Source organism: Lycorma delicatula, chromosome 2 (assembly GCF_047948215.1).
Source record: "Lycorma delicatula isolate Av1 chromosome 2, ASM4794821v1, whole genome shotgun sequence".
NCBI lineage: Eukaryota > Metazoa > Arthropoda > Insecta > Hemiptera > Fulgoridae > Lycorma > Lycorma delicatula.
In genome coordinates, this window is record NC_134456.1 from 73,357,822 (window position 1) to 73,370,147 (window position 12,326).

Below are 12,326 nucleotides of genomic sequence, written 5' to 3' on the forward strand. Positions count from 1 at the left end.
CAGAAATTCCAGAATAATTAAACAGAAATTAAACTACAAAATCCAAGAATAATATGATTCTAAATTATAATTTTCAATTAATATTAAATAATCAGATGTTTCACCAAATCTATTACATAAACGCATAAGTAATAATTCCTATTAAATTACATATATACATTTTTAAAAGCCCGTAAAATTTTATTTCACTAATAACATGATACTTTTTTCATATTTTTATTTTTATTGTTAATTATTTATTGTAATTTTTTTACAATCATGGGTTAATATTTATTAATAAATCAATACGTTTAAATTAAAAAAAAAAAAAAAAGTTAAAAAATTAATTAAAAAAAGTTAAAAAAAAAGGAGATGAAGTCTGATTCGAACCGATGTGCCTTCCTTTGTAAGATCCAAATATTTCATTAATTAAAATTTTATTTGGCTATAACTTTGGAACCGATAAAAGTAAGTACCGCTTATGATATATGTTGAAATGCTCTTAATGAGGGCTTATTATTGCAGTTAAGAAAAACTCCAAAATCTAAATTTTTGGGGATTTTAGACTTTTTTGGATACTTTTGGTTCAGTCCATTGCATTCAAAAGGGGAGGTAAACAATTAGATGTTACAGTAGTCCTAAATTCAAATTTTCAACATCCTATGGCTTATCATTTTTGAGTTATGTGAGATATGTACATACATACGTTCAGATGTCACACTGAAACTAGTCAAAATGGATTCAGGGATGGTCAAAATAGATATTTTCATTGAAATCTGAAAACCAAAATTTTTCGCGATTACAATAGTTATTTCAAACAAGGAAGAAAAAATATATTTATTTTTGAGCCTGTTTTCAACCTCCAGGAAGAAGACCCCTTTCCCATGGACATAAAATGTAATTAAAAAATAATAAAACCATATAAATATAAAAACTAGAAATCTATTTATGATTACATAGTAGTTATAAACTACTAAATACATTTGAAATTCATTAGCAAAATAAAATACAAAAATAAGTTTCCATAGATTGCACCAAGTGTTTGACAGGGTTTCCATTTAGGAACAAAACAAAAATTAGAGTAAATAATTTTTTTTTTTAAACTTCTGAAAAGTAATAACTAAATAAAAACTATATATTATAAACAAACAATATTTAAAATTTAAAAAATTATAATTAATATCTTTTTCTCATTTTCATCTAATCATTAAACTAGTCAAAAAAATTTAAAAAAAAGCAGTTGTATTTTTGTTTTCAGCCTTCTCATCAACACCTACTTTATTTTATCATTTGATAATAATGAAAGTAATTTTAAACTAGTTACAGTAAAATTAAACTAAATTACAGATAATGACAATCTGAATCAAAAAATATAGAATTTTCCTTATGAATAATAAATTTTTTTTTATGAGTTGTATAATAAATAACAGTTTTATAATTAATATAATATAATATATATATACAAAATAGTTAGATATATTTTGAAAAACAGCTTATAATTTTATTTAAATTATGAATTAATTTTATTTAAGTAATATCCAATACCAATCTTCAGGTATTCGTTAGTGTCAGTAGATATTTCCTATTTTATTTGAACACGAGGTTTTTTTCACATGTATTATATACCAAAACAATATCTCAAAGAATAAAAGATTATATACCTGAAAGAATACTGAACAGTTATTGTTGTAAGCTTTTTAATTATAAATAGAAATAAAATTTTATTGTTTAATTTCATTATCTTAATCTTTTATCTCCGTATGATTTTATCATGGTTACGTAGATTTATTTGTGTACTATTATTATCATGAATTATAAAAAAATAAATTCATTGCTGTTGCAAAACCATTACTTAAAAACTTCCTGGCTTTTATATGAAAAAAATTTAATGAAATAGTATTATTTGCTTTGTTTCATGATTTGAAAGATAAAGTATGCAATTAAAATTACATAATAAAGTAAATTGAGATGAAGTAAATTCTTCCTTTATAATACTAATTTAGAAATTTAACAGTAGAATTGACCAGAAAACTGTTTTTCTAATACCATTTTATCTGGATCACATTTTTAAATACAACAACCATCATCACAGCCTATATGAAAACTATTACATAACAAATTATAAAAATATCAATAAAGGAAGTTTAAATTTGAAGGAATAAACTTCTTTGTGAGTCAATACGTGATATTCAGTCGTCACTCATTAATCATAATAATTAATTGTCAGAATCTGTCAACAGATTTACAAATACATACGTATTAAAAAGAATGTCTTAATTCATGTTAATGATAACAAGAGATAACTATTCAAAATTAAAAACACTACTACCGAAAAAAAACATTGGTGACAAACATTTTGTTCCGGTTAGGTTACATCGTGATTTTGTATTACACTAGCAAATACCCCGTTTCAATTTTGAAAATCGGAAGATCGGTTGCGAAAATATAACGAAGTTTCCGATTAACCGTGATCTGTTAGATCAAGAGTGTATCTGATGCATACAAAAGTTAGCCTTCAACCAACTAACAAACATCCCGTATGAATTTTGAAAACCGGATCGTTGCTTGCAGAGCAACCCGTTGCACCTAATGCAGTTAAATAAAAGAAAGGGATTATTAGTTAATATTTAGCTATAAAATTGTGACGTAAAGCGGACAATGGTGGTAGGGTGGGCGACTGTACACGGCTTCCTTCACGACTCTCTCCCGCTAGAATCAGTCCATTGTCAATTAATTTACAATTATTTAATTTATTTAATTTCTAAGCGTAGATTATTTATATTTTATATTTGTATTTTTATTCATTTATTAGTTTTATTAATAAAGAAAGGGATTATTAGTTAATATTTAGCAGTAAATCTTAGCAGTAAGCTATTTAGCAGTAATAAGTAAATATTTACTTTTAATAAGTAAATATTTACTATTTAGCTATTTAGCAGTAAGCAGTAAATATTTAGCAGTAATAAGATGAAGTAACACCAACAAATAAGACCAAGAATAAAGAACATCCTTACATGATCGAACATACTGCCCGTCAAAAAATCGTATGATTTTTTTTCTCAGATGTTTATAAACAATAAATAACAACGTAATATTTATTATAATAATGATAAAATAAATTAATAAATTTTACTTCCGTAATTCATTTATTCAATATCGTAGCAAATCTTAAAACACAACTATTTTCGACACAAATACCGTATTTATTCTAGTACCCCCCGCCGCCGAATAAGCCCCACACCTCGATTTTCCGGACCGAAAATCTAAAAAAAATGTAGTATATACCGGTATTTTAAAGTGCAATAGATATGATAAAAAATAGGAAAATATTCAGAAAGTAAAACGTTTAATTCGTTCATTTAAATTACAATATTAATATTACATTAATAATTAATTAGCGAATTCTGAACTAGTTTAGTTCAGAATCGGTAGGCCAGCAAAACGAAAAGAAAGAATCATGTTGAAAAGGATCATTTCAATACGCTTAGTAGTCTCCACGTCGCTCTGCCAAAGGAGATCCTCTTCACTACTATCAAGTTCATTAGATATTTCGCATTTTTTAAAACTTTTCCTTATTAATTCCGTGGAAATACCTTCCCAACCATCTTTTATCCAAACACAAATCCGGTTAAAATCTGGGCGTTTGATTCTTCCTGTAGGCGTAAGAAAGACATTTTCATCAGCCATCCATTTACAGTACAGTTGTTTTAATGCAGATTTGAACGGTTTATTAATGCAGACATCTAGTAGTTGCAATAGTGATGTCAATCCGCCTGGAATTTTTACTTGGTCTGTCATCCCCTTTTTTAAAATGTCTTTCACTTTATCAGTCGTATGCCCCCGATAACTATCCATTACTAGCATACCGGTATTTTTTTTAAGTAAATCTCCTGATCGCTTTTGCCATACGCACCTGATCCGATCTAAAATTAAGGTTTCGTCCATCCAACCTGATTCCTGTGCTCTGATAATAACTCCATTTACCTGTTCAGTAGGAAGTTTTTCTTTTAAAAACAATGTACGGAGGTAATTTTGATCCATCAGAAGTAATGCAAAGCATAACACTACACCTTTGTTTTTCATTACTACCGATGCGAATCGTAACACTTTTTTCACCTTTTTTGTTTACGGTTTTGTCTAATGGCATTTCAAAATATACGGGGGTTTGATCAGCGTTTCCTGTTTGAGAAGGCAAATAGCCTTTATCTTTTCTAAGATTTATTATGTATTTGTGAAAATGTAATATTTTTTTTTCATAAGCGTCTGGAAGTTGTTGAGAAATGGTCGTCTTTCGTCTTATCGACAAATCATTTCGTGAAAAAAATCGTGTTATCCATCCACGGCTTGCTTTAAAATCAACTTTTCTTCCTGCCGCCCGATTTCCAATTTTTTCAGCTTCACCTATAACGCGCAGTTTTACATTTACTGTAAAATATCGCAGACGCTATCCTTTTGTACTCATTTTAATGCCGTAATTAAAATAAATCACCGTATTAAACTTTACAAGATAAATTAAACAGATAAAATGCACGTAACCGTCCACATATATAAACAGTACAATGACTAGCGAATAGACAAGACGACGATGGGTAACTGATACTGTAACTGTAGTATCATTAGAACCGGATGCAGCCCATACAGAATGAATCAGTTTTATAAAAATACCGTAACTTCGTTCCTATCGATAATATGAACAGAATTTTAATAATTAAGGATGTATTCTGTAGAAGCGGCATCCGGTATTGATAAACGAAAGCCTAATGTAACTATATTTATGTAATTGAATTTAGGTACTTCTAAGAATATATTTAATTTACATAAATTATCCTGGCTAAAGGCTATGTTTCAAGTAAGCCCTGCACCCTTATTTTTTCTCTCCAATCCAAGAAAAAAGTGCGGGAGGTACTCGAATAAATACGGTAAGTCGATTCTGAAAATAATATCGAGTATCAATTTAGAATCGTGTATAAGATTTTTGCAGTCTTTTAGTTACAGTTACATATTTATATATATACATATTCGTATAGCCTGTGACACTCCCCGAAACGTAAGGATTCCAACGCGAGGTCATACTTCAAAATCGGTTCAACCGTTGTGCTGCTACGGTGGAACAAACGTACATACATATACCCTAAAACATTATACTCGTTTCTGAGCAGTCGTGTAGAAATAAATATACGTGGAAATGTTAAACAATTTTCAATATCAAATGTAAACATTTTCTTTTACCACGGCTGACTGTTAATTGCAATTTTTTTTTAAAGATCAATACTTCAAGTCATCTCCATTTAAACAACAGTCTGAACTAAATGTTTTATTATACTTCTGCATATGAAACATTTAAACACGAGTTATAATATTCTTTAAATAAAGCCAAAAAGTAATTTTTAATGAACATTATGGTATTATTTATGGTTATATTTACCTAAAAATTATGGCTGTTTAAATAACTTATGACATACAATATACAGTATATTATTATGAATTATAAATGTGAGTCGACTTTCTCTCATACTAAAAATTCTTTTAAAATTGTTTTGTTTACTTTTCTGTTGTTGTAAGGATAAATAGAGCTGTATATTGCTAGGAACTATTATATTTCATGTATTTATGTAAATCTGATAACCGCTGAATAAATAAATATTATTAATGTAAAGTTAGATAATTACATCCTATAGTTTTACGTTCAATTTAGTTATAAGAAATTTACATATTTATTTATAAAATAAGATGAGAAAATTTTCATTTCTTATAAATAAACGTGTAATTTAAAGAAAGAATTGATTTCCTTGTTTTATTATTTTTATAAGTATTATTTCTTTTAGCTAAATAAATAGTTCTAGGTTTATTTCCAGGCAGACATTAGTTTTCTGTGTTGAATAAACCTTCTTTTCAATAAATCGCAGTTATTTTATCATACCCAGTTTTAATATTAAAATAAATCTCATTCAATAAGACAAAAATTACATCATTTTGTTCATCTCCTTTTGATAAAATGTTTATATATTCAGTTTCTCTTAAATATTTTCATAAATGTTATGGGAAATATTTTAATACTTCTATCTTTAACATTACTAAATCACTTTATTATTTTATTTTAATAAACAACCCTAAACCAACAAATTCAAAAACATTTATTGAGGAAGCTTAAAATGATTTATAAAAACATACTAAACCTTTTGCTGGTTATTAAGGCGCCAAGACCAACTGTTATTGAAATCAGTATGTATAACCACCATACCAACTAGCCAGCCACTTTATTTTTGGATTGATATTAAAAAAGTAAAGATGCACAGAAAGTTCAAATTTAGGCACAAGGACTGGAGACCTAGATGGCAAATTTTAACAGAAAAAATACTTTTAAAGCCATCATAATCAAATGTTTTACAAGAAATTTTAGAAATAATTATTGCTCTTGTATAATACTTTAGTTCTTTATTGTTTTATAATTTATGCGTCTTATACTTTCATTTGGTTGTTGTTTATTTAAATAGCATTTCTATTACATTTAAATAATCGAATATCAAACATTATTAATGTCATTTTAAGCTAACTGCCTTATAAATAATGTGATGTCTGTGCACATATCATTGGCAGAAGATGGGATGTTGTGTTTTTTGTATGTTACTTTTACATTTGTCGTTAGATGTTATTGAACCTTGTTTATTTGAATTCTTCATAATTTGTAGAACAAATTAATCTTAATATTTATAAAAGACTTTTGGTTATAATTTTTTATTTATTTTTTTTTTTATTTGACAGTATTGTACATTTTTTCAGATTAATATTTAATTATTAATTACTAATTATAGTACCATTTATACATAAATAATTTAGCTGTCATGACACTTTTTCTTCTTTTTTTTTTGTAATTTTTTCATAAGAGTTGGGACCTATAAAGGAGTTTCTTGTATATAAATCTTTTTTCTTAATAAGATAGATGGAAACCTATTTTAATTTTTTTTACTGTTTTTCTTCATAACTTTTTTCCTTATTTCTTAATCTTTTAACAATTAAAATATTTTTTACGAACTAATGATTTATATCATATGCTTATGATTGAATTATTTTTTAAGTTTTTTTTTTTTAAGCTAAATAAAACATATTAGTAGTTATAATAATTTGGTATATACTGAGTTATTAAATTCAATAAAAATTTTTACCCAGCCGATTTAGAAATGAGTTCTAAAAACACATTTTACTGGTTGTTTTTATTGACTAAAAATATTCATCTAAAGTTACTACTACATGATTTCTTAATAGTTAAACATTTTATTTAATTAATAATCTTCTCATTCTTAAACAGAGTGTACAAAAACTATCCCAGTAATTTATGTCAAAAAGAAGAAGTTTTTCTTCTTCAAAAAGAAGAAGGCAAACTTCTCTGCTAAACAAAATTTAAAGATTTATGTCAAAGCTTTTCTACACTTCTAGTTATTGGATTAAATAAATTACCATATACAGAGTGATTGAGATGGAAAGGAAAATAATTTCAGAACTGATTCTAGAGCTTGAAATAAGAAAAAAAGTTCATAAAAATATGTTCAAAAACGCTTTATTATTGAGTTATGGCTAACGAAAAAGTTTGTCCAGATTTCAGTTCCTCTGGTGAAATCCGGTCATACTGAAAATTTTAAGGCATTATATAAGGGTTAATTTATTTTTTTGATCAGAAAATCGAAAAGAATATATCCCAGTACTGTATTTCATGTAGTTTTCATGATATCCAACGTAAAGCAGAAAAATTTGGTGATGAAAAGTACTTTTTTATGTTTGAAGTACAATAACTTTGTTAAATGATTAGTAAATGCATAAATTTTATTATTATCAAAAGTTGTAGAGAATTTAACTTTGAGAAAATTGTTCTAATATAGTCTATATAAATAAATTTAAAAAAAATGAATTTTAAAAACAAAACAAAACAAAATATACATAAATTTTTTTCTCATGCTGTTGTCATACTGGAAATAACACAACAAATTTAAAATGTAAGTTATTTACAATAAAATACTAAAACCAATACTATTGTACTTCATAAACCTGTTACGCTTTGTAATTCAAAAGCTTTGTACAGTCGATGAGGGGGAAAAACATATATTCAAAATATAGTAAGAATATAATTAATTGCTGATCAATTTCAATTTATCAAACAACATTTGGTACGCTAGCCTAATATTGGTTTTCTTTTAAGGGCACCTGTCAGAGAGAGCGCTAACAATGGATAAACACTTCAAAAAATCTACCCAGTGATTAGGCTAAGTCATTTACACAATCTCAATATGATTGCTGATTTGTCACTGTCTGGCAAGGAAACTTTTTTAGAGCAGATTCTTTTTCACAGCAGAATAGAAGGTACTGCAATTTTCTTGCAAAGTAAATTACACTATTCCGCAGTGAGACAATACTCAATTAATATCATTTACATGGAGTAAAAAGTTCATCAGCTAACTTAATAGACATTTATGATAAAATTAAAAAAAAGCATGTAGAGATGGAAAGATCTGTTATGGTAACCAAAAATATTCCAAGCCTTCCTAGATAATCTTTGATTGTGTTGTTTAGATTTAATGACAATGGCTGTCCTGCTAAACATTTTTATGTTTAAAATCCTTCAGGTATCGATATTGTGTATTATATGGTCGAGATGAGGAAGTAGATGGACATATTAAAACCTCCCATATGCTACCTTAGGAAGTAAATTTAACATCAAAATATTGAAATGTTCAATTTCTAATGACTTAATTTCAAAAGAGTACCCTTAGGGATACAGCAGCAATAGATAAATATTCACCTTATCTTTGCATTAAAATTTCTAGGCTTTTTCCGCTTTACTACCTGAAAAAATTCTTTCTTGATTTTAATTAATAGGTAAAATTTTAAAAGTAATTAATTACATATTAAAAATAAAGTAATTCCTGATTATACAGCACCATAATTAGTATTAGTTAACATTTAAATAAAATAATAAAATATTCTTATTTCTAACTGAATTAATCTAATAATAAGAATTTACTGAAAGCATCTTTTGTTAAAGGAAAAAATATATATTCTTTAACTAAATACCCCCAGAAAACTGCCGATCACTGTGATCATAGCATCTTAGTCTTTCATCCAGAAATACGAGATTCAAATAATCCTTGTCAGACTTGCCACTTTTCATTCACTATGAAATTTCCATTCCATATTTTCAATCATAAGCTTCTAACTAATATGGAGAATTAATTTGTTCATAATACAAAACATTTCATAGGTAAAACTAGTTGAATTTTGTATTTATATTCAGAAGGCCCAACTTTATTCTGTAGGCACTCCATATTTCCTTCCACTATATTCCACCATGGAAACCAACCTCTTTGCCCTTATCTCTTCAGTGTGACCTTATATGGTTCCAACTTATACTATTACAATCCAAATGGAAAAAGAAGGTTTAAAAATTAAATAAAATGCAGGGTAAAAAAGGGCAGTCTAGTGGAGAGAATATAATTGATATGGGTATAGGTTTTATGCTGCCTGAGGACCATCCCAGAATCTCTGTACTCATCACTGAATCACTGAAGTATCCAACAGATAAAGCCAAGTTTCCTAATTCTTCATTGTATTTGTAAAATACGAATTCATAACATTTAATGAAAAATTACAAATTGAGGATAAAACCATAAATACAGTCATATATTCTAGTATATGTATTATCACTACTACAGAATGGCAGAATCTACATCAGTCTGAAAGAGGATCCACTTAATGATAAAATTATGAAAATTTTTATGTATCTAGTAAATAGGATGTTCACAAGTAATCCTGAATATAAAATGTACTTATAATTACATTTAAATCTTCTTCACTTTCATCTTTGATGTAGTCATAAAGGCTGTTAATTGTAAATAGATTGTTAAATTTTATGTAATTTAATTGTTGTGTCATTAACTGTATGTAAAATTAAAATTTTTGGTGTACATTTGAACTTAAAATGTGGAGTAATGTTTAAGTACAATATTTTGTTATTTTTATCTTAAATTAGTATCTAACTAAATCACTACTTTTTGTTTCAGCACTTCTAGCCATCGTCGCTGCAGGGTTATTTGCACTACAAACAGATGATACAGAAAATGACTTTGTTGTTTCAAGAGGAGAATCCTTCTACCTGCAAGTGCGTACTGTATAATGAATAATCTAATATACATAAATTAAACAGAGAAATCTGGTATTGTTCAAAGTACAAATATTTTTAGAGATTTTTTCATGTTTGTTTTATTTATTTATTTACTCCAGCAAATACAGCCTGACACCTAAATATAGCTTAATTCTGCCGGTTTTTGATGATAAAATATGAATTTTGTACAGTAAAATAAATTATGAACTTGCCTAGAATTCAAACTTAGAAAACTATAGCAATATTAATTGAACTCTCTTTGTGAAATATAAACATAAAACTGTAACAATTTATAGATTCTGACTCATGTATAGTAATAGTATTGAACACTACAAAATTTAAGCAGTGCAAAAAAAACTACAATCAAATTACACTCATATCTAAATACTTTATATGAAATAACAGGATGTTGTTTGCCACTATTTTGATTACCTTATTTTTAGATATTAATAGAAATATATCTTTACATCATATCATGTTTCTGAAAAGAAGTAAATTTTTAGCATATTCAATAAAGATTTAATTATCTTAATAGACCTACATAGCTCAGTAAACTGACTAATATAAATTAATTATTGTTATTCCTTTTTTCATTTGCATATTAAAATTGTATTCATGTAAAAATTGTGTTAGTGTTTAATAAATGATGTCTTGTATAATAATAACATTGATAGACAAAAAAAATTTTTTTTAATGTTTCTCTAAGTGTGATACCATTTCTTGAATTGTTTTTTGCGTACATTACAGATCTGTAAATAAACTTTTTCTATCACCCTTAGTTTTAAGTGAATTACCCTTCAAAAAAAATTTAGGGAAAATGTAGTTAAAACCTGTAAAATTTATAATTTTGCATGGCCATACCTGTGTTAGAATGATTACACTGATACTTTTATTTTATAAATAGCATCAGGCACATCCCGAATTAATGTCCAACAGTAATCGGCTAGCATGTTAGCATTCCATTTCCCTTTATAGCACCTTTCCATCATCGAAATGACTTTGTGGAAACATTCACCATGTTCATCACTTATGTCTCCGAGGTTGTCCAGGAAAAATCCAGATGTGAGTGGAGGAAATATATTTTCAAAAACATATTACTTCCCATAGTTCTGTATGAAGTAAGAAGTTGATTAACAATATCGTGGTAATTGTCAGATTTTTGTTTGCCAAGAAACATTTTGCAAGTGTCTTTAAATGAAACCCAAGCTGCACTTTCTACTTTATTTAACATTGAGTTAAATACATCATCTTTGACCAACTCTCTTATTTGAGAACCAACAAATATTCCTGTTTTAATTTTTCTTTCATTTACATTCGGCAATTTCTGCCTGATATACAAAAAATCCAGGACTGACTATCCTTCTTCATTGCTTTAAAAAATTTTCATTGGACCTAGCTTGATATGGAGAGGGAGTAAAAATATTTTTTTGGGTTTAACTAAGAGCTCATGAATAATAATTTTTCCATTTGAAGTTAAGTTGTCTCGTTTTTTCCACTATTTTTGTAACATAATGTTTATCCCTAGCTTGGCTGTCCCATTTGCAAAGAAAACACATGTGTTTAGTATAGCCTAACTGCATGCCTAACAAAATAGCTATAACTTTCAAATCACCACATATGTTCCAGTTATGATTTTATAACTTATTTTTTCAAGAATGTCTTTCATCACATTGTATGTCTCTATCAAATTAATACCATAAGTGATTGGTATCAAAGAATATTTGTTACCGTTGTGTAGTAGAACCACTTTTAAAATGTACTTGGACAAATCTATGAAAAGGCACCAGTCCTCAGGTTTATGAACTTGTTCTAAGTGCAACATAAGCTAATTAATATTTGGGCAATAAACCAAATTATTTTCATCAATAAACTACTGAGAAAGTTTTTCTTGTCGGCTTCGAAAGCCCAAAATTTTTGTATTTTTTTAAAAGTAAATTCCAACCTTGCGCAATCTTGATCCTAACAGTTCATATTACTGATTTTTTGATAAATTTAAATTCCTAATAAAGTCATTTAATTCACCTTGTGATATACAATGTGGCTTATTGGAAGATAATTCAAAATCAAAATCACTGTTGTCTTCTTCAGCACTGCCTGATTCTTCATCGCTGCTTTCAAACATACATTCACAGGTGGCTCAGGAACTGGAATAATTTCACTGTGAGGTGCAGACCTGATTTCAGATTGCAGTGAAGGA

The 12,326-nt window shown here is 27.5% G+C and overlaps 1 protein-coding gene across 1 annotated transcript in view; it reads left to right on the forward strand.

Moving 5' to 3' along the window:
- The window catches only part of LOC142318903 (uncharacterized), a 479,132-nt gene that overhangs the window by 452,265 nt on the left and 14,541 nt on the right, over window positions 1–12,326 (forward strand). The window contains exon 5 of the mRNA XM_075355553.1: window positions 10,029–10,126. Coding sequence (XP_075211668.1) covers window positions 10,029–10,126 — 98 coding nt within the window. The remainder of the gene's footprint in view (window positions 1–10,028; window positions 10,127–12,326) is intronic.